The sequence below is a fragment of the Lepidochelys kempii genome, chromosome 13, assembly GCF_965140265.1.
Source record: "Lepidochelys kempii isolate rLepKem1 chromosome 13, rLepKem1.hap2, whole genome shotgun sequence".
In the NCBI taxonomy this organism is placed as follows: domain Eukaryota; kingdom Metazoa; phylum Chordata; order Testudines; family Cheloniidae; genus Lepidochelys; species Lepidochelys kempii.
The window spans coordinates 18,201,079-18,224,734 of NC_133268.1; the positions used below are offsets into that span (position 1 = coordinate 18,201,079).

The following is a 23,656-nucleotide window of genomic DNA, read 5'->3' on the forward strand; positions in this document are numbered from 1 at the left end:
GCCCATTGCCTGTAGCCTGTACATTTACACTTCAGAAAAAACCTTCAAAAAAAGACCAAGACTGAGCCTGGGTCAACTGCTCACAGAGCATGTATTATGGGACTAAAAATAGTGGTGTAGATGTTCCTGCTCAGGTTGAAGCCAGGGCTATGAAACCTGGCGAGGAGGGTGGGTCTCAGAGCCCAGGTTTTGGCCCGAGTGGGAATGTCTACACTGCTGTCTTTAGCCCCATAGTGCAAGCCACCAGCCCGGGTTTACAATGGTGCCATGGAGCCAGGCTCATGCTCAGAAAGGGCCTTGGTCTGCTCCAGTTGGATTGCGCCCCGCCCCCCCCAATCACTTGCTCCTCTCTTCCTGCCAGCCTGCCAATGACTCCTCTCCGACCCCTGGCTGGACCCCAGTGCACCTCCAGCTCCGGGCAGTCTCTGCTTCCCACCACCTGTGGGGCCCTGCCTGTCTCCCCAGAGCTGAGCCACTTGGGACTGGTGCAGAAGCCTGGCCAGTCTCACCAGTTGGGGTGGGGCTGGGGGGGCTTAGCTGGGCCCCTCCAGGCAAGTGGATCCTAAGGAAGCCCAGCTGGGGCCGGCTCTGGCCTGGCTGACCGTGCCACTCCCAAGGGGCTGGAGCAATTCCCCGCCCCGGGACCAGCCCTGGCTGCGCTGCTGGTGTAGTATATTAAACTGCTCACCGTAGGAATGTGCTGCTACTGGTAGCAGTTGCTGATACACGAGATTGTAAGAAACTGCTATTGTACAAAACTGCTGCCTGAAGTAGCGAATGCCTACAGGTAGCAGTTTCTTGCACTACAGTATGTGTGAAATTGCTACACTAGCCCAGCCCGGCAGATACAGCAGGGCAGGTGAGTGCAGCCGGGGGGCAAGGTGTGGGGGAGTGGGTCTCTGAGGGGTCTGGGGGGGTGCTGGGCTGTGAGGGGGCAGAGAAGATGTGTGCTGGGGCACTAGGGATTAGGGGGTTCTGTATGGGGTGCTGGGCAGTTGTGAGCTGGGGGGCGGTGGGTAGGAGTGGTGTTGTGCAGGGCACTGTGCATTTGTGGAGGGGATGGGATGGGCATAGCAGGTCTGGGGGGGCTCTGACCATAGGGACTCGGGGGGGTGTTCGTGTTGGGCAGGGGGGAGCTGTGTGGCACAGCAGGGGCCCACCCCTGAGGGGAACGGGCATGCTGGCAGCAGAGGGTCAGGTGGGCCACTGTGTATCTGGCAACTGCCAGTTTGTAAATAGTGCCCTTGCACTGGGTTGGGTGGAGTGGGACTGCCCGTGCCATGTCATGCACCATTGCCCCTGGCTGGCTCCTCACTCTGGGGCCTGGCCTCCCCATGCCATGGTCCATTGCCTCCATGGGGGCACACAAATATGTTTGGAGCCAGGCCCACAAAAGGTAAATCCATCTATGCAAGCCACGTGAGCCTAAGTCAGTTGACCTGAACTCTGAGATGTAGAGCTGTGGGTAGTTTTTGGCAATGTAGGCGTACCCTCAGAATGACTGTCAGTAATACACCCATCATTGTGTCTCCTTTTGATGCCTGAGCTGGTGCTGCAGGGAAAATATCTGTTTTTAATCCATTTTTTAAAAAGAATTGTTGTACTAGTGAAGGCACTGTCCTCACAGCTATGGGGAATAAAATTCTTTATTTATGCACCAGCCAAGAAAGGCACTCGACGCTCATGTGCCTGAGGACCAGCAGGGAGAACTGCTTTGTGCTTCTCTGCAGTCAGGCCTCCTGACCCTACTCTGATGAGAGCACCTCCAGGTCCTGTCCCCTCTTGATCTCTCTGCAGCCACTGCTAATTAGTTCTAATTGTTTGTGCTTTTAGTGATGAGGACACATGTCCCAGTGGAGATTTGCACTGCAACCACTTTGTTGATTTTTATCATTCTTTTGAAAAATACAGTAGTTTAAAAAAGAAAAAAGAAAAAATAGAAAAGAAAAGAAAACATTCAGCTAATCCATTGAACATCAGAGCGACTGTGCCTCAGGGCCTATGCATTTTCAAATGGCATCCATGATGCTGTACCATATGTTTTCTTTACTACATAAACTTTTTCAGGGAAAAAGTATGTGTAATGACCCCCACTCTCTTCTACCTCTGCCATGGGTTACCAACGGAGAATGAACCTGGGACCTTCAGCATTAAAAGCCTGGGCCTTTACCACTTGAACTAAAGGAGTAACTCTGTTAGCAGTAGTAGGCTTTTATCCTCTTCTGTACAATAGTTACTGCAGTAATTTATTTTTAATAAGGGTGTGTATCTTCTTCGTTCCAGAAGCTGCTTGCATCTAATGTCTTTTCCTCACGCTCAACCAGTGGTGCCAGGGTTGACTCTTAACCAGAAATTGAATCCAAAGGGGGTGATTCCATTTCTGGTTTCTTTGGCACAGATCAGGTGCTTTTCCACAAAGCCCATTCACTGGCTCTGGTTTAAACCTGAGTCAGACTAATATATATATTTGAAGTACATAGTCTAATTATAGATTAGAGGGAAACGGCAGCTCAGAATTATTATTCATCTGTAATGTTGCTTTTGTCTCACTCCACAAATGCAGTGCCTTAATTATTTAGCAGATTAGTCTTTCTGTATAATGACCTGCTTCAAACAGAGAGTTTGAATTGATTTTCTCCCATTATATTTGGCTTGCAAGATAGTTAGTAACTACTAAGCTGATTTTTAGGTGAATGAAATTATTGGTTCCAGGATGAAATTACACAGCTACACTTGCTGTTTAAGTATGTGGCACAGCAGATAATCTTTAAATAATACTAGAAGTTGCAGCTCAATTAACTTTTTAAAGGCACAGAAAAGAAAGAGTTCAGTTACAGGGACAGGTTGAAGGCTCTTAATATGGAGAACAAAACAATTCTATTTAAGTGGGGACAACATAATACTATTAAGTACATCTGCACAGTACTTCATAGACATTAACTAATCTTCACAACATCCCTATACGCTGGTTAAGTGTATAATTATATCTCTTTTACCGATGAGAAAGACAAAGGCAAACAAGTTAAGTAAGGTTAGGGTAGAAGGGAAGTTGGTGTTAGCCCTGGGATTCGAACACTGGAGTTCTGGTTCCCAATGATATGCTCAGAAGAGGGAGAGTTTTTACTAGATGTTGAGTGATAAGACATGAAATTAAAGTTAAAAAAGGAGAAATTTTAGCTTGCTAACAGAAAACACACTTACCTACACAGGTCTGAAAAATGTATTACAGTTCTTAGGAGGTGCTCAGAATGAGATGGATAAACTCATAGAAGGAGTAGAGTACAATCTTCCTAGTGCAAATGAGATGATGGACAAGTTGAAGCTAATTAGATCACCTCTGAGTCAAGAGGACATATTGAACTTCTTTGTTAGCCCAGTGTGTCCAGGCATAGGATATAGAATCTAAGTTTAGGAACATAGGCCCCAAGGCAGCAAAGCACTTTAGTATCTGCTTAGGGCAATAATTCGTGATTTCCTCCCCCCAAATCCTTCTCTTTATTTAAAAAAAGAAACCCCACATGACTTTAAGTTCAGGTATAGTCATAGTCCGGTATAGTCATTGTTTGAAAAATGAATTGTTAATACAAAGGATTTTTTTTTTTTAAAAGTGGAGTGGGATTGTGGAAGTGGAGACTCTAGTGACTTCTCAAGTAAATGGGATCATTTGCAATTGTAAGGCCATTTACACTACTGTAGGCCTCAGTAGGGAAGCACAGTGACTATGTTTTCAAAATAATCAGCCTAGGGAGACTAACTGGAGTATAATGATCAAGTTATCACTTCTTGTTTCTTGAGTAAAACAACCGGGCTCCGATGCTTTACATTTCCCACAGCCAGTCTTAGCAGGGCATGATGTTCAATGGAACGGGTGAGCTAGGGTCAGTTGACATGGACTGTCTGGAATGGCATCAGGAATTCTTGCACATGCTGTCACAGTGTGATTTATTAGGTAATTAATGTGTGAGCGGGCACAAAGTGACACAGGCCAATGTAACTTTCCAGTTTGTTATTTTAAACAGCCCAAGTGGAAAGCTGGCTCATTGGATTGAAAATGGTTAGGGCAGGAGAAAATGGTATAATCGAAAATTGAGCCTTTTTCTCCTCCAAATTGGTAAAATGCTGCAAAAAGTGTGATCCAGATGCTAGTGTTGGGTACTTGGATTTTTATGGCATATTTCATGTTTCTTAGGATGGGAACTGGAAAGAATATGTACTCTTTGACACACTGGGCTGGGTAGAACGTTAAATCATGAGGAACAATTTCATCTGATGAAGAACATGTACAGAACTATTGGGTGCCCAGGGCATGCAGGATCAGGCTCCAAGCCCATTCCAGTGCCTAGCAAATGCTGCTCACTAAAACAGAGAACACAAGTTAAAAATTAAAACAACAATTCCAAACTGAATTAGACACCTGACTTACCCTGTCATCAAGAGCGAGTATATTCTGGGTTGGTGATACTCAGCTGCTAGGCCTAAAATCAGTCTGGGGGCACCTATACATTTATAGCTAACCTGAAATTCCTTCGTATATTGGGAGCAAGGAAAAAGGACTTTCAGCAGGGTGTGTTCTCTGAGTGTACCTGCTTTTTAGTGTAAGTCGGGATGTTCTTTGAATAATTTGTATTTCTCTGTCCTCTTAATTTCCTTTGAGTTTTAGATGGCTTGTGATTTTGTATTAAGAAATATGAAACAAAGCTTTCTGGAAGTAAGAACATTTAAACAATAGTGAGACTATAATAAGCAATATTACACAATTGTCTTATGATGTATAATGTTACTCTGTATAACAAATGTGGTATAGATCTGCCCCTACTGTGATGCTGAAATGCATATGAATAATGGCAGTTACAAATATGCATGGTCTACTTCCACTTTTCTGCCTATAACTTACTAAACAGGAAGGAAAGAGCGTTGTACAAAACATTAGTGTATTTTCATTGTAACTTCCATGAGATTTGTTTTGCTTAAAGGTCAGATTCCACTGCTGTGGCAAAATCCCAGTGTTTTAAGACAGTCTGATATTATTAGGAAAAAAAAACACCTGAACATCAATTACTTAGAGACAAAAGATTTGGGGTAAAATTTTCAAAAGCACCTAAGTCACTCGGGGCCAGATTTTAAGATATTTTGGCCCTTAAAGATGCAAATAGATGCTTTTGAAAATTCTACTAAGCACCTAATTTCCCATGGAAAATCTCAGTAGGCATCTAACTACAACTTTAGATACCTAAATAGTTTTAAAAATCTGGCTCTAAGAGTCTAAGGCACTTTGACAGGTTTCAGAGTAGTAGCGTGTTAGTCTGTATCCGCAAAAAGAAAAGGAGGACTTGTGGCACCTTAGAGACTAACAAAGTTATTTGAGCATGAGCTTTCGTGCGCTACAGCTCACTTCATCGGATCCACTACATGCATCCGATGAAGTGAGCTGTAGCTCAGGAAAGCTTATGCTCAAATAACTTTGTTAGTCTCTAAGGTGCCACAAGTACTCCTTTTCTTTTTAAGGCACTCTGGTACTTTTTAAAATTGTACCTTTCTCCAAAACTCTGTTAAAATATATTGATAGTAATAGGAAACATTGAGCTGGCATCAGATTTTTTTTTTCCTTATGGGCCATTCAAATAAAATAAATTCCCCATGGTTAGAATCCATTAGCAGAATACTTGCTCATAGTAATAACCTAAAAGACTTTTTCCATGGTCATTTAGGAAATGGAAAATACATCAGATCCAAACTACCGATGCAGAACGGGTAGCAGCAGGGAAGTGCAAGTGCTTTCGCCCTTTCACTAATGCCTCTGCTATGTAGCTGGGCTTCTGCTTTGGAGAAGTTGCCACATACAGCAGATACAGTACGCAGTTATCCTTGAGAGAACTATCATTCCGAAGTGATCTCAGTGCTAAATCATGACTTTGGCAGGTGGAAACTAGTAATAAGGCTTGAATGATGGCTTGAGGGAAGATAATATAAAGCTGAAGGCTGTGCGTGCTTATGCCAGATATGAAGTTTATGGTTTTATAATAAAACATTACCTCATTTCTTTATGGAATTGAATAATTATTCCAGGTGCTGCAGTACATGCTCACCTCCCATTGCTGAAATCTTAGATGCTGCTACTTTTTGCTACCAAAAAATAACTCATGAAAGAGTCGACTGGTTTAGTCTTCAGTCTGGCTGAGGCAGACCTAGCTGGAGTTTTGTACCTGCCCCCGAGAGAGAGAGACAGACCCATGCTGAGGGACACAAGAAGAGAAGGATAGCTGTTGTGGAGAGAGGGTGCAATGATGAGGGATTAGCTTCCTTTAGCATAGATCGATTTTCTCCAAACTCGGTTTCTAGATTCAGCTTTGAGGATGTAACCATATAATAATACAGGCAAGATATCAGCCAGCTTCTGAGGAACAGAGAAGGAGAAAGAGGTGTGAGATTCCTGGGCCTTCCTGGAGCAGAGGCTGCGAAACCTGGTAAGAAAATTATGATGACAAGGGATTGTAGGCATTTAAGGACTAATAGTCAGAGGCCCTGCACTCACGTGTGTGTGTGTGTGTATACAGGCAAATGAATTGGAGAGCAAAACTTGGAAGTTGTGGGAGCAAATCAGGTGGTTAGACATGTAACTATCAGAATTTGTGCTCACAATTTGCTTTGCAAACAGGGAGGCCCAGCTGAAAATTCATCACTTAAAATATTTTAACCATTCCTCTTGGAATAGATGGCATTTGGAACAAATCACAGTATTAAATGCTCTGGTCCAGCACTGTGGATAGTGAATGACAAAAACATGACTTGATTTGTGAGCTCTCTCATACCAGATTGGTGAAGAATGACTCAGGTGAGACTGGGAATGGCTGCAATGGAGAAGTTCTCTCCTGCATTCTGAGTGTAAGAGGATTCTTCAGGGATATGTGTAGGCTGTGGTTCCCTGCAACTGCATGCTAAAGGCCAGTGCACCAGGTTGGGTACATGAAGTTCACAGGGACTAGAAACTCTTGACTGGCAGAGAATAACAAGATGAAATAAGAGAGCAACTAAAAAAAGAAGAGTTTGCATTTTGAGTCTAATCATTAGGGTGTAGCTTTTTGGAACATCCTTCTGGTACTGAAAAGATGGGAGTTTCCTCCTCTTATTCAAACATTTCCTGAATTAGAGCCTAAATTGTTTTTTTTTTTCTGCTATGATTCACCTGGCTCAATATCAGGAATACATTTTGAGCCCCAGGTGTAAAAAAGTGCAGAGCTAGATCATCCAGCTGGTATTCTGCTTTCTGTAGCACATCAACTGGAATTAAATGCCAGAAACCAAAGGTTAGCACTGGGAGGAGAGAGACGTTTCTCTTGCTGTTGAATGCCCACCAAGATTCGTGAATGGGTCCTGAACCTCCTGACCAACTTCACCAGGAAATCCAAGATGGGCCCCCAAAACAGGTCCTGTGTCAATTATAGGACATAACTCATTTGAACAGTCCACCTTTTTGGTGAGACAACACACTGGTGAATGTTTCCCGTTTTTTTTTTTCTCCTCTTCTGTATGGGGGTTTCCCCTGTTGAAAGGTCTGTTTTGAGCATGTGGGGCTAGTTTCTTTTCATGCCACAGCAGCATATCTCTCTTCATCAGACTGAAAAACAAAAGTCTCATTCTTGTGGGGCGCACTCTGCTAGCCTTCAGCTTTGGACAGAGAGGAGGAATCCAGAAGAGACTTGATTCCGGTGAGTCCTGAGACAACCATTAGTCCCTTGATGCTCAGGAAAGGATCAGGCACCAGCAAGGAGAGGGGCCTTTCCGTGGTGGCTTCCAGTCAGGTTGTGCTTCTGTCATCCTTTTTTCTGCAAGGGCAGGATCTGGATGTAAAACTTGGATCCATCTCTAGAATCCCTTGGGTTTTGAGCAGGGAAGAAGAATCTTGGAAAGCAGCAGTACCAAACAGACTGACAAGTGATTGTGGGCAGTTCATAGTGCTCAATGGTAACCGTGTGAGTTTGGGCTGCGTACGGAAAGACAGTGTGTTATAAGGGACTACGTGGCACTGGAGAGACTGTAGAAGAGGCAGTCAGCTGTGGGCACCTCAGCATCAGAAAGATACTGGCAAACAAGGGAATTTAGGGACAAGGAATAGAAATGAGGAAGGGCCAGGCGGGATTGATTGCAGGGAGAGGTTAAAAACTAAAATAGCTTGTCTGGGAGGGAAAAAGGTGAAATTGAGACAAAGGGTCAGTCTGAATGCTGGGAAACCTTTCTGAGCTCCGTCAAAATAGTCTCTGTGGGATGTAATGGGAGTTCAGTTGCCTGGGAACTTTAACGTAGACCGGACAAAGCCCAGGAGCGCGTGCTGAAGGGAAAAGCTGTCGTGGCCTGCGCAGGAATGACCTAGTACAGTGCAGCTCTTCCATTTCTACTGATCCGGGTTATTTTTTGAGCTTTTGCTGCCACCTGGTGACTCTCCCAGTAAAAACAATTTTTAAAAATGAACTATGTTCTCGCTAAACCATACTGCAGATCTTCCTCCCCCCGCCTTCTCTGTGCCCATCTGCCCTCACTCTCTCCTGCTCCCAGTTACCCGTCTGCCCAGGAAAGTGCGAGTGAGACAACGGCTCTGAGGACAGCTGCAGCAAACACCAAACCTGGAAGATGGGCCAGTTAATTCCAAATGTCACAGTCTGGCTGGTGTCTGAGGAAGGACCCTGGCTCAAGCAAGATCAGATTATAGCACACATTCTCTCTCCCTGTCTTCCAGAATACAAGCCAAACTATGTCCGGAATCGCTCTGTTCGCTCTGTGTCCATTGAGCTGGATGGAGAGGTTTATAATTTGGGCTTAGAAGATGGCTACCATCCTGTCTTACCAAGGAATATCACCAAAAGACACAAGACAGAGGGGGAGGCTGCAGGAGCAGAGGAGGATAAGGACATCGGAGAATACAGTGGCACAGGCGGCATCGCAGAGTATATGGCCCCTAATTTAATCAAAGTGACTCACAGGTGAGTGCGTACAGTGTGTGACATTTGCCCTTGTCACCCATGGGCAGGTTGAGAAAGAATGGGTGCATTTCTTTTGGTGAACTAGTAATTTGGATGCTGACACCTGGCCTCCGACTTTCCAGCTTGGCAGAGTGAAACTGCTGCAGAAACCGTTTATTTGGGGAGGAGGGAAAGAGCAGGAGAGGAAAACTGCCTGGGTTCAGCCAGTGTCCCTGCAGAGTGAGGGCTCGGAGGTGAGAATTTTCCAAAACTCTCAACATTGGCCTAGCTTTGCTCCCATTGAAGTCAGTGGTATAACTCACATTGATTTCAGTGGGCGCTGAGTTACACCTTTTGAAAATCCCATTCTGATGGTACATTTAAGTCCCTCTTTCTCCCTTCTCTGAAGTCCCCATCCTTACCCTTAGTAGCATTAGCTTTTCACAGTGGATGATTTGCCATCACACAGGGAATGGTGTGTGGCTGCAGAGGGCTGTCCCATGCTCTAAGCTTTGTCTGCACTGGAGACTTGCCGTCATTTCACCCATCAGTGATTAGCCAATTCAGACCTCTAGTGTAAACAAGCACAACTACTGTTTGCACCAGGAATGCTCATCCTTATTTGAGACCAGGATAAGCTGTACAGTGGAACTCATAGTGATTCACCTGGTCTGTGAAAGGGGGTTGGCTGTAACTGGGGCAAGGCCCTAGTTGAGTGTAACTGCTTATTCCAAGAACGCAATTGGAGTTCTAGGGGAAGCAGCCGCCTTTCGCACCTCCCTCTTGCCAATTTTGGGAACGTGAATGCTGGACTGAGGGAAGAGAAGCATTGAGAGGTGGAGCCTTGGAGGGTGGGGAGAGGGAATTATCTGGGCTGTGAAGACACCGTAACACCGCTGGGAAGAAAGAAAGAAATCTGCTCCTGTGTGTGTAAACTCTAGAGCTGTTTGCAGCTAAATTTGTGTTTGATTAGCTTAGTCACGGTCTTCTTATGAACTTTCCTCAGACAGACATCCGTTATCAGTGTGTTCGTTATTTTGAATTGTTCACTGATTAGCTCATGTAAGCACGCTTCAGTTCCTGCTTCTAGGGCTAGCTCCTCCGCTGGTGTAAGGCGGCATGGCTCCATTGAAGGTAGAGCGGTTGAGGATCCCTATCTTTGTGGTCATGAGTCAGAATGTGCTGTGTGAGTGGCCTCCTGAATCAAAGGGTATTCATCCTGCTCCCTGATTAGGTGGCTCCCAAGTCCACGCGAATTGCTGGTTGTGCAAACACTGCTGCAGACATGTACCTTCCTGAGGAGTCCTACTGCTTCCTTATCCACAGACTTTCCTGTGAAAGCTGTGGCAGGGAGTTCACAGCTTTTTGTCAAATGACATTTCAAAAATACCCATCTGTGGTATTTACTAAGCTCCTAGTGTAAAATTTTCAAAAATGCCTAAATCCCATTTTTAACAGTGACTTGGGATTCTAAATCTCATTAAAAGTCAATGGGACTTAGAAGCCTAAGTCACTCCTGAAAATGAGACTTAGGCTCATAAGTCACTTACGTGTTTTTGAATTTTATCCCGTTGTAAAAGCTGTAAACGTTTCTTCTCTTTGAAGCCTGACAGTTTTTCTGGGGAATCTCTCGTCTCTTTCATAGATCATTCAGTTAAGTGTTAACGGATTACTGCTTCCGAGAAGCTTTTAGAATTCGTTACATGCTTGATAAGTAATGTAACGACATGCTACATGCTTGATAAGTAACTTAGAAGTCTGTGTAGCCCAGTCTAAGAGCAGCATTAGGAAATAGCCAGTATATGATAGTTTACAAGCAGGGCTGGCTCTAGGCACCAGGTAAGCAAGCTGGTGCCTGGGGCGGTGCTGTTGAGGGGGCGACACTCCGGCAGCAGCCCCAGCGGCAATTTGGCGGCAGCTCCTCTTCATTGTTTCCCGCAGCAGCAATTCGGCGGCGACTCTTTTGACTTGGGTTTTGCCATCGGCGGCAATTCGGCAGGTGTTTTTTTGCTGTGTGGGGCAGCAAAAAACATAGAGCCGGCCCTGCTTACAAGGATATTCAAAGTGATTGATTGTTTATTACCCTCCAGTTAGTTTTCACATTGGCTGAATGTTATCATGGTAAATTTGTAACAAATCCCCCCCACCCCCAGTAGATTATTTAATGTTGTTGAATTGGTATCATTTGCTTTTTGGGGCTTTAGAACTCAGGCCTTGTCTACACTACCGCGGTAAGTCGACCTAAGTTACGCTACTCCTGCTGCATGAATAATGTAGCTGGAGTCTGCGTAGCTTAGATGGATTTACTGCAGTGTCTATACTGCGCTGTGTTGATGGGAGATGTCTCCCATTGACTTACCTTACTCCTCTCATTCTAATGGAGTACCGGAGTCCATGGGAGAGCGCTCTTCATTAGACCTGCTAAATCGACTCCCACTGAATCAATTGCAGCAGCATCGAACCCGGTAAGTGTAGAGATGGCCTCAGAGTTATCAAAAGCAGATGTTTCTGATGCTGGCTCCTCTGTAATAAAATTTTATTCTCCTGTGGACAGATGCTATATCCTGGAGAATGATACTGTTCAGTGTGACACAGATCTGTACAAGTCACTGCAGGCTTGGAAGGACCATAAACTTCATATTGACCATGAGGTTAGTGATCTTGACAGCTGTATGTGTGTAATATGCTGCTTTATTTTGTTATTTTTAACTTTTGCATTTGGGAATTGGATTAGTTTTTCCTTGGTTTGTGGAGATGAGGGATTTGGAAGAGAAGTTGTCATATGAGGTCTCCCTGCAGGCCCATGCATTCAGGCCAGTGAATATTTAGCCAGTCATTGGGGCACAGGGAGATGTTGGGGAGAAAAAGCTGAAACCCAAAAACATCGCAGAGTACAGGGAAAGGAGCTTTTGTAATCACTCAGCAAATCATATCTGGGAATGCTTTTACACTGCAAATCTTGCACAGGCCATGGGAGATACTGAAGACCATATTAGCTTTGGTAGTACACTAAGGGGCAAGCTAAAGTCAAGCTTCTTCAGTATCGTCTTGTTCCAGCTCTGTTTTTTAACAAGCATGTGCAATATGGAATGCAGAAGAAAATTGCCTCGTCTCATCTCTCTCCTGTCTCCTCTATTTCTTGTATAGGGTCACAGGGCAGGATCCTTTGTGTACTCCTCTTGAGTTCTGGGTCCACCACATGTATGCCAGCCTGTCATGATGCAGCTGCTATTTAGTGGTGGTGGGGTAGTAACCTTTTGCTCAATCCTGGATGATATGTTTACATTGTCTCCCCATGTAAAGAGCCAAGGTGGGAGCCCTAGACCCATCTCTTGAGCATTTATGTGCACTGCCAGCTAGAGCGAACAGTACCAATATACTAGCAACGTTACTGCCTTCAATTACAGGGAAAGAAGCAGATAATGGTCTGGCACTTCGCTCCTCTCCCACAAATGCATATGCCAACGCAATCAAACTAACCACTGTCCTGTGTTCCATGCAGCCAGAGGTTTCAAATGATTGTAATGTAAAATGGTGGAGACCTGTCACTTCCTCTTGCAATCCTAAAAGGAGGGAAATCTGTTCCTGTTTCAAATTCACAATGGGCCATACCTCTCCAAAAGGCTTCAGTTGGACTTGTTCCTTTTGCTAGGTAACATCCAGCCTTTTTCAAATCTGAATGATGGGAGGAAGTTGTATGCAAATCAGAACATAGCCATATCTTTCCCCTACTAGAGCTCAGTATGGTGGTTAAGACCTGCCCTAAGTAGGTCATGGCTGGTATTTTGGGAATAGAAAGACTGACTTTCCTATAGCTCCACGCTCAGGTTTCCATCCTAGGCAGCCAGAAGAAGGTTTGCTCCTGGGCTGTAGCAGGGGGAGTAGTTTTAGTAATTTTGATCCTTTGGCAGAAGCCTAGAAAAGTATGTACAGGTGCATCAGAGGAGCCACTGCAGTCTGCGTGGGGTAGGAGCAAGGTAAGAGTGGGGAAAGAAAATTTTTTATTGGACTAGAATGGATGGGAGAAGATAGGAACCCAACCAATTCATTCTGTGATTTTTGTTGTTAGATTGAAACACTGCAAAATAAAATAAAAAACTTAAGGGAGGTCAGAGGTCATCTAAAGAAGAAGCGACCAGAGGAGTGTGACTGTAACAAGATAAGGTATCTCCACACATACATTAAAGTAGCAAGTTGTAATATGCAACGGTGGCTGATATGAGTCTTGGCAGGCAGGGTAAGAATCTGTTTTACCAGAGTTTATGCTGATGATGCTAACAGGAGCTCTTAATCCAGTGCCCAGTTTAGCAGAGGCTTCCCTCTCACCTTTCTGTTACACAGGAATGGTTATGAATCTGAGATAGTCAAAGTGACGCTCAGGGAAGCACATTTTAAAGCTGGTCACTAAAGCAAAAGGTGGGGACTTGTTTTACAAGGCGATAGGTCTTGTCTCTGGCCTCCTTCAGTCCCTTTACTCCAACACTTGTAGTGTTCGACTGGGGATGTCCTGCTCGTAAGAACTCACTTCTCTTACAGTGCAGAGCTAGCAGAACTCAGGCATCTCTGTTTCTCATGAATTAATTCAGGACTAATTAATGCCATTTAAAATGATGGACAAGGTCAAGCTTCTAACTAGCTTTTAAACTGCCCCTGTGGTCTAGTGTTGGTGACCTAAGGTCATGGGTGAGGCTCCGTGTTTGTCACAGATTCTGTGACTTCGTGTGACCTCCGTGACTTCTGCAGCGGCTGGTGTGGCTGACCCCAGGGCTGCGCGAGCAGCTGCCCTGAGGACAGCCACACTGGCTGTTGCCGGAGCAGCTCTGAAGCCAGCCACTTGGACAGCCCCATCAGTCACTGCTCTGGCAGCCCGCCCTAGGGACCGCCTGAGCAGCGGCTGATGTGGCTGGCCCCGGGGACCGCTTGAGCAGCAGCCCTGTGGGTGGTGGGAGCAGCCACAGCTCAGCGGCTCCCAACAGTGATCCGGGGCGGCTGAGCAACGCCTGGCCATGGGCTCCCCGCCCCCACCCCATGGCAGCTGGAGCAGCCGCTGGCCTCCTGGGGTTTCCCTCCCTGCCCAGCAGGGGCGGTGGGAGCAGCAGTGGGCCCCCAGGCACCCCCCACCCCAATTCAATCAGAGTATAAGTCATGGACAGGTCACGGGCCCCTGATTTTTTGTTTCTTGCCCGTGACCTGTCCATGACTTTTACTAAAAATACCCATGATTAAATCTTAGCCTTCGTCATGGGTTCAAATCCAGCTGATCAGATATAACTCTGTGCTCAGATGCAGTGGTGGTGGGGTCATCTGAGAACAGAGATGATTTATTAAGCACATTGTTCTTACTTTAGACTTGCTTTTCCAAAGGGAAGCAGTGTCACTTTCTCTGCTTTCAATAAGTATACTGCACAAATGGAATAATACAAAGGTCAGATGAGAGCAAATTGCTCCTCCTTCAGTTTAATCATGGGCATCGTAATCCATTTCCTCAGACACCAGCAGTAAAACATACAGCAACTGACAGGTTTCAGAGTAACAGCCATGTTAGTCTGTATTCGCAAAAAGAAAAGGAGTCCTTGTGGCACCTTAGAGACTAACCAATTTATTTGAGCATGAGCTTTCGTGAGGTACAGCTCACTTCATCGGATGCATTCTGTGGAAAGTGTTTGTGCTGGAAATGGCCCACCTGGATTATCATACACATTGTAAGGAGAGTGATCACTTTAGATAAGCTATTACCAGCAGGAGAGTGGGGTGGGGGGAGGTATTTTTTCATGCTTTGTGTGTATAAAAAGATCTTCTACACTTTCCACAGTATGCATCTGATGAAGTGAGCTGTAGCTCATGAAAGCTCATGCTCAGATAAATGGGTTAGTCTCTAAGGTGCCACAAGTCCTCCTTTTCATATAGCAGCTGCTAGCTGGAAGAAACAGGCATTTTCCAGCTAGTCAGGAGCACCTGTAGCTGTATAGCCAGCGCTGGTTTAAACGTACCCAAACTTTTCTTACTAACTGAATTCTAAGTGCAGTAGTTCAATGTCAAAACCTTGATTGTGCGTCAGGGACTCTGCACAGTTAGCTTTCAATGTGCCCAAGAATTTCCAAAAGAATTGTAAGGCAGCACACACCTTGCATAGGGAGAGCATTTAAGAGCTTCCTGAGGGCTTCAGGCAAACAAGCATAGCAGAGAATCTTGTAAAATCAGTTGTTAAAGTACTTGAATAAAATTTGCTTTCAAGAAAGCTGCTCAGCAAAGCAACTTAAGAGTGCCAGAAACAGCTGATAATACGGCTACTGTTGAGTTTGCCAATGAGCCAGGTGTCACCATGGGAATATCAGCCATAGATCTGCGGTGTTATTGTGTGTGCTCTACAGAGCAGATGGAGCAGGCCTGTATATTTAGAGAAACCAGACAGAAATCCCACCTCCCATTAATTAAAGTAGCTCAAAAAAGGTTTTTCAAAGGTTATTAAAAGAAAAAATACTGTGAGATGTGCCCTATAGAGGCCTTCGGGGGGGGGGGGGGGGAGTTCTTGCTATTATGATGAACAGGCATCTCTGCCCGAAGAGATAGGCAGGTTTGACACATCCCCTCTCTCAGTTGCTTCTACAGGATGAGCTGTTCAGAATACACCCTTCAGCTCCCTGGGTTCACATTATCTGCTAGCTAACAACTGTGAAGTGCACGGTCTGCATAGCGTTTGTTAGCTGGTGACTCTGCCGTGCAGTGGCTTGTAGCTGAAACTATACAACAAATGTAGCACCGTTGTTTAATATTCCCTGGTGTCACCAAATAGTACGTACAAGTGTGGCATACAGTAGGAACCTATGTAATGCTGAATGAAGAATGAGATTTGTGTGTAATCTGATATATAGTGATGTAATTCTAAGCGGTACAAACACTCCCTCTTATATGTGTAATATTTTCCAAAACACAGTATGAGCCCGTGAAAGCTTACATAGCCCTATAAAATCACTGGTTTCAAAGAGTTACATTTTAAAAACTACTGTGAAGGACAGATTTTCTTTTTAACATTTACGGATGAACTTGTTTATGTGCAGAATGTTCACACGCTTCTGCTCTGCAAGCATTTACACAAGTGCATATGGGATCCCACTGAAGTCAATGGGACTACCCATATGAGTAAAGTTTCAATTATGTAAAGCTACAATTCTACAATAAGAAAATTTATCGATTAAGAATTAGATACATACTTTGTGTGTGAAACGTAAGCTTGCAGAATCAGACTAGTTATTTGATAGTAATAGTTACCTTATGTTGACAATTAGCCTTTTTAAAGCTCTGTGGCACTCAAAGATATATTCTAACATTTTATTTGAATTACATTACTTTTTTTATTTGTCTGTTGAAGAGTCTATTAGAACCTGCACAAGTCTGACAGAATTCAGTCTGCTACACTATTTAGATTAAATTGCAAAACTTTTTAAATTAGCTTCTGATTTGCAAGGCTGCTAATGGAGGGCATGACAATCGCCAATAGTGTTACAATTAACTGAGCTTTTATTCATTTTAAAAAATTGTTTTATTTTGTAATTTGTGTATGCAAAAATCACAAAGATCACCTTGCAAAAACTTGAATAGCCCTAATTTTTTATAACACAGGAAAGGGAGTTCCAAAAAGAGATCTAAACAGTAGACTAACTTGTTTAAAACCCAACACACACTTGCCAGAATCCAGTTGAGTACACAGAGCTCCAGAATAAATTAGACACTGGTAGAAGCCAGAATGTTTGTTACAACGCTACCTTTTATCTATTTCCCAGGCACTGCTAGTCCGTAACAATACAGCAGGCACCTACCAGTCCATTTATATTGATATATATATATATTTTTAACTACAAGGGAGGAAAGATTATAGGCATCTGGCAACTCTCCTATTATCAAAATAAGTTCATAAAAATTTACATGAAGAAAGTACTAAAAGTGGAAATCTAATTGTTTTAGCTGACATGTATAATTTTGGCTCTCATATGCACAGAACAGGTAACGTTGAAGCTGCAGTATCTGAAATCACTTGCAGATACATGTTGCAACACACCACAAGATGTCCCTGTCCTCCCATGATTTTGTGGAGACAGCAGAAAATGCAGAAAAATGCTTAGAAGGGTAGATTCCAGTCCAGCTAGGTTGCGTATTGATAGTGAATAACTCAGCAGAAGAGGTGACATTTTCTATTTGAATGCAGTGTGCAAATTCTGTATAAACAGAAGCAATTGTCTTTTGATGTTCTTGATTGTGAATGTGTGGTTTTTTTCCCAGTTACCATTCCAAACACAAGGGCAAACTGAGGCACAAAGGATCTAGTCTCCATCCTTTCAAGTAAGTGCAGGCCTCCTTCTTTGGAAGAAAAATGCAAGATGCTCACAGGTTAAACTTCGATGAACACACACTAGCCAAGAAGTAGTCAAACACAACAATACTGCATCTCTTCTATATTTAAAAAACATTTTACATCTAAAGAAAGGGCGGTGAATAAGAGAGTGGGGGTCTAGTGGATCAAGCATGGGACTAGGAGCTAGCAGATTCTGAGATCTAATTCCCGCTCTAAAAAGGACTCTGAGACTTTAGGCCAGGCAATTAACCTCACTGGCTGTTTCGTCTTCAGTAAAATGAAGTATTCTTGCCAGCAAGTTAAAGAAGTATGGGCTAGATGAATGGACTATAAGGTGGATAGAAAGTTGGCTAGATTGTCGGGCTCAACAGGTAGTGATCAATAGCTCCATGTCTAGCTGGCAGCTGGTATCAAGTGGAGTGCCCCAAGGGTCGGTCCTCGGGCCGGTTTTGTTCAATAACTTCATAAATGATCTGGAGGATGGTGTGGATTGCACCCTCAGCAAGTTTGCAGATGAAACTAAACTGGGAGGAGAGGTAGATACGCTGGAGGGTAGGGATAGGATACAGGGGGACCTTGACAAATTAGAGGAGTGGGTCAAAAGAAATCTGATGAGGTTCAGCAAGGACAAGTGCAGAGTCCTGCACTTAGGATGGAAGAATCCCAATCACCATTACAGACTAGGGACCGAGTGGCTAGGCAGCAGTTCTGCAGAAAAGGACCTAGGGCTTACAGTGGACGAAAAGCTGGATATGAGTCAACAGGGTGCTCTTGTTGCCAAGAAGGCCAATGGCATTTTGGGATGTATAAGTAGGGGCATTGCCCCAGCAGATCGAGGGACGTGATTGTTCCCCTCTATTCGACATTGTGAGGCCTCATCTGGAGTACTGTGTCCAGTTTTGGGCCCCACACTACAAGAAGGATGTGGAAAAATTGGAAAGCGTCCAGCGGAGGGCAACAAAAATGATTAGGGGACTGGAACACATGACTTATGAGGAGAGGCTGAGGGAACTGGGATTGTTTAGTCTGCAGAAGAGAAGAATGAGGGGGGATTTGATAGCTGCTTTCAACTACCTGAAAGGGGGTTCCAAAGAGGATGGATCTAGACTGTTCTCAGTGGTAGCAGATGACAGAACAAGGAGTAATGGTCTCAAGTTGCAGTAGGGGAGGTTTAGGTTGGATATTAGGAAAAACTTTTTCACTAGGAGGGTGGTGAAACACTGGAATGCATTACCTAGGGAGGTGGTAGAATCTCCTTCCTTAGAGGTTTTTAAGGTCAGGCTTGACAAAGCCCTGGCTGGGATGATTTAGTTGGGGATTGGTCCTGCTTTGAGCAGGGGGTTGACCTAGATGACCTCCTGAGGTCCCTTCCAACCCTGGTATTCTATGATTCTATGAAAATGGGGTAATAGAACCCACCTACTTCCTGAGCTGTGATAAGGAATGAGTAGATCATGTCTCAACTGTTTTGAACAAGAACAGGGCTGTAATTACCAAGTATTGTCTCAGCAGGGCCTTTTGGAAGGAAGGCTGTTTCTTTAACAATATGAATGATTCATTTTCCTTCCAGTTTATGAAGCAAAGCCCATCAATTTTGTAAGCGACTTTTAAGTCCACACCGCCTCCCCCCCTTTTTTTTTTATTTAAGAGTTGGGTGCATTGTCCTAACTTTTCTTGTCTCTTGGCTGTAGGAAAGCCCTGCAGGAAAAGGACAAGCTGTGGCTGCTTAGAGAACAGAGGCGAAAGAAGAAGCTGCGCAAACTGCTGAAGAGAATAAAAAACAATGATACATGCAGCATGCCTGGCCTGACCTGCTTCACCCATGACAACCAGCACTGGCAGACTGCCCCCTTGTGGACATGTAAGGATCCCAGTGACTGAGCAATAACCAGGAAGGTGCAGGTCACTGCCTGGGACAGGATTCTGTCCACCAGGCAATGCCCTGCTCCCTCATTGTTAGCATCAGTCCTGTAGACAGCACTTTATAGTATATGGTGTATTGACCAAGGTGTCAGGAATTTCCTCATAATATACAGCAATGCATTTATGGTTGGTATTACCAATCCAACAGGATGGGGAAAAGAACACCACCTTTTTCTGAAAAGGGAGTTAAAAGTGGAGGCTAAAAATAATCTGTTTAAATCAAATGGGTGTTTTTTACCAAGGTTTTCAGATAATGGGTCCACTTTCGCATACGAACCTCAAATAGAATTTGGTGTTCTTTAAGTATTTGCCTTACATGAATAACTAATCCTTAGGAAACTGGCCAGTTTGTAGTGGCCTGGCACATGGGGATTTGCTCATTTCCACGGTTGGGGGAGAGGTGAGAATATAGGTGGGCCAATTATTTATTTCATTTTAATTATTGCAAATAGCACATTTGCCAAAAATGCAGTTTGATTGACTGAAGCTGCAAATTCAAGCTGAACTCAGGAAATAGTTTCAGCTGCAAAAAAGTCAATGCTTTTTCATTTCAAAGAGACATTTAGTTTTGAAATTTAGCTAGATTTAACTTCAAAACAAAAGTGTGAAAAAAAGGGGGGGGATAAAAACCACTGAAAGCCAAAACAACCCATTTCATTTCAGCCAAAATGAGGGGTATTTTTGGTTTTTCATTTCACTCAGGAAAAAAAAATTCCAGATTTTTTCAGTTGTCAATGAATTAAAAAAAAAAAAATTATACACCCAGCTCTCATTGACACTGCCCTCTATAAGAAGATCCTCTTCTTGGCGAACAGAAGGGCCCCTCTCAAGAACTATAGTATGGCAGGGAACATAGAGAAGCTGTCTGGGAACATTCACATTCTACAGGTGGAAAAGGCAGGACAGAATAGAACAGAGCATGTGCACAAGTTTCAGATTGCTAGCTGTGCCCTCTGCCTAATTTTTGCATAGGGCAACAATATTCCTGAAGTGAGGCAGAAGGAATGCTACCTGAACACACAATTTAGAATAGTGTCTCACCAAGCTGCCATAGAATTTTGCTATAAGCTGGAGCACAGAGAAGGAGAAAGACCTGGTCGAGGACTATGAGCCACCAATATGATCCAGTTTTGAGAAAGCCTAATGCAATACTAGGATGCATCAGGTATTTTCAGTAGGGATAGGGAAGTGTTATTACCATTATACAAGGCACTGGTGAGATTAAATCTGGAATACTGTGTGCAGTCCCATGTTAAGAAAGGTGAATTCAAACTGGAACAGGTACAGAGAAGGGCTACTAGGATGATCAAAGGAATGGAGAACCTACTTTACAAGAGGAGAGCTTGGCTTGCATAGCCTAACCAAATGAAGGCTGAGGGGAGATATGGGTGCTTTCTATAAATACATCCAAGGGATAAACACCAGGGATGGAGAGGAGTTATTTACAATAAGCTCCAATAGAACAAATAGATATAAACTGACCAAGTTTAGGTTTGAAATCAGGTAAAGGTTTCTAACCGTTGGAGGAGTGAAGTTCTAGAACAGCCTCCCAGGGAGAGCAGTGGGGGCAAAATATCTAACTGGTTTCAAGACTAAGCTTGATAAGTTTATGGAAGGGATGGTATGATGAGATTGCCTACAATGCCATGTGGCCTGTCCATAACTGATAGCAAATATGTCCAATGCCTGGAGATGGGACACTAGATGGGGAGGGCTCTGAGTTACTACAGTGAATTCTTTCCCAGGTGTCTTGCTGTTGGGTCTCACCAAAATGTTCAGGATCTAACTGATCACCATATTTGGGGTTGGTGGAATTTTCCCCTGGGTCAGATTGGCAGAGGCCCTGGAGTTTTTCACCTTCCTCTGTAGCATGGGGCACAGCTGGTTTGAACTAGAATAAATAATGGATTATCTGTAACTTGAAGTCTTTAAAACATGATTTGAGGATTTCAGTAACTACAAGGTTATGGGGTCTGTTACAGGAGTGGGTGGGTGAGGGTCTGTGGCCTGCAATATGCAGGAGGTCAGACTAGATGATCATGATAGTCCATTCTGACCTTAAAGTTTATGAGAATAGTGAAATGCATGCCTAACACTGGCTGAATGCTTCTTATGGTTTTAAGTATCTCAACCTTTCATTTGCAGTGGGTCCTTTCTGTGCCTGTACCAGTGCCAACAACAACACATACTGGTGTATGAGGACAATCAATGAGACACACAACTTCCTGTTTTGTGAGTTTGCTACTGGCTTCCTGGAGTATTTTGATCTCAACACTGACCCATATCAGGTACCTGAACAGAGAGCAGAAATGGAAATACTAAAAACAGACTAGTAAACTCTTTTCCCCTTTCAATATGAAATTACTTCTTTTGAATTGCTAAATAAGTAGCTTTTCATCAAACAATGCACATTTGAAAGAAGTCTCCTGGTATACACTAAAACAGTGATATAAGGCAGTGACTTGATTAGGAGCTAATAATTCACATCATAGCAAGGCAGTCTTTGTTCAAGAAAAATATTGCACTTTCCTGGTTAAAAGTGCAAGTGGCATTGAAGCAGACAATTGTTTTCTGGGGCAAGTAAAAGTAGGGGAGGGGGGTGCCTTCTTCCTGCCTTAAGGGACTAGAGCTGGCTCTGCACTGACGACATTCTCTCACATCTGGTCACAGATCAGAAATAGGGATGAAAAGCTTCGTCTTATGTCTGAGTCCTTTGTCTCACCCTGGTGTAAGCACCACTAGTGCCAACCCCTACCATAGATACATTGAACTGCCTTAAGCCATGACTTCCACCCGTACAGTTTACCCTGGTTTTGAACCTCTCTTCTGTATTTAAATATCTGTTTGTAGAGAGAATGGCTATAATTGATTGTGTGGAGCTGGGTGCCAGGAAGCCCAAGTTGAGCCACGTCGTTGCAAAGTGCAGCTTATACGTTCTAGGATTGCACGGCTGAAGCAGTGCTGGTATAAAACAAGAGCTACTTCATTTGACCTGAGCAGCTTTTCCTTGGTTTGTTTACTTTTGGAAACAAATCATGTGTGTTCTTTGTGTGAAGCTCTCTCAACTTTTTTAAGAACACCAACAACCCATCCGTTGTTAACAAGAACCTTTATTTATCCTTAGTTGATTAATGCAGTGAACACACTAGATAGAGACATTCTCAACCAACTGCACATCCAACTCATGGAATTAAGAAGCTGCAAAGGATATAAACAGTGCAACCCAAGAACTAGGAACATGGATCTGGGTAAGAGTCTTCTACTTACATTCTCCAAATCCCCAAGTGAAAAGGGGTTCCAGTATACCAGTACTAATTTTACACAATTGCAAATGGATTTCTAATATTATGACTAGTCGCCCAAAAAGTTAATATCCTGTTAATTGTGGACTCTCTTTAGGTTCATGGTTGCATGCATTGGATTGTGTCTCAATTTGCTGTACTTACAGCGTTTAAAGAACTATCCATTTCTGTGAATTTCATAGACATCGAGTTAGTGTACTGAGCAAATGTAAAGCTGTTTTGTTTACTTTCCTAACATATTAAGTAGTAGATATTTGAGGGGAAAACTGAGCAAAACAGTAGAAGAGTACAATACTAAACTTAAAGAAGCTAAAGATCTCACGAGTTGAACTGTCTTGTAGAAATGTATAATATCCCATGTGTGTTTAGGATCCTCAGTGTAAGTCTTGTATTACTTTATTCCCCTTTTACCTATACAATCTTTAAAAGAAACAAACAGTTGTTCCCAACCCCCACAGCACATGCTCTGGTACCACAGAGAAAACTAGCTGGAAATTTTCCAACAAAATATTTTTCCACTGGAAAATGTTGATTAATTAAAATCTACAGGCTCTCAGGCTCTGTGGCAGTCTGCCAGGTGGGCTACCATGGAGCCAAGTGCCTGGGAGACAGGACTTCCAAGCTGCTGAGTTGCCAGATACCTGGGAGCTGTAGTGAGGATGTGCTCCCAAACTTCCTGGCAGCTTGTTTGTAGGGATGACACTATCTTAGGGACCTAGGGCTCCCAAGCAACCTGGGGAGCACATTTCATTTAGGGAGTGTTCCTAGTGTGTCTAAAATGAAATATTGCGGATTTCCAGTTTTGGGAAATTTTGAGTATTCATCCTAAATCAGTATGGCGAACTTTCCAAAAACGCCAAAAATTTTGAGGAACTGGAAGTTGGTTTCCTAGCCAGCTGTTATAACAGGACACAATAGATTGGAGAGCCATTTATCCTAGTGGGAGTTTTTAAAATGTGGTGAAGAGTTCTAGACTGATAGTACTGGAGACTTTTGTCTATTAGTTATCAGAAGAAAAGGTCCACCCCAGGAGTGCCCTGCTAGAGAGGAAAAGGAAAGTGCAGTCTCCTGTGTCATTCAGACTTTGCCCCCTCTTTTGCTACAATGAGCATGAGAGCCAGATAATG

General features: G+C 43.7%; 1 protein-coding gene across 3 annotated transcripts in view; it reads left to right on the forward strand.

The window, feature by feature from the left end:
• Positions 1-23,656, forward strand: part of SULF2 (sulfatase 2) — a 248,480-nt gene that overhangs the window by 209,469 nt on the left and 15,355 nt on the right. For all 3 annotated transcript variants that reach the window (XM_073309507.1, XM_073309506.1, XM_073309505.1), the window contains 7 exons: positions 8,732-8,975; positions 11,509-11,605; positions 13,024-13,118; positions 17,232-17,291; positions 18,996-19,165; positions 21,373-21,515; positions 22,352-22,475. In XM_073309507.1, coding sequence (XP_073165608.1) covers positions 8,732-8,975; positions 11,509-11,605; positions 13,024-13,118; positions 17,232-17,291; positions 18,996-19,165; positions 21,373-21,515; positions 22,352-22,475 — 933 coding nt within the window. The remainder of the gene's footprint in view (positions 1-8,731; positions 8,976-11,508; positions 11,606-13,023; positions 13,119-17,231; positions 17,292-18,995; positions 19,166-21,372; positions 21,516-22,351; positions 22,476-23,656) is intronic.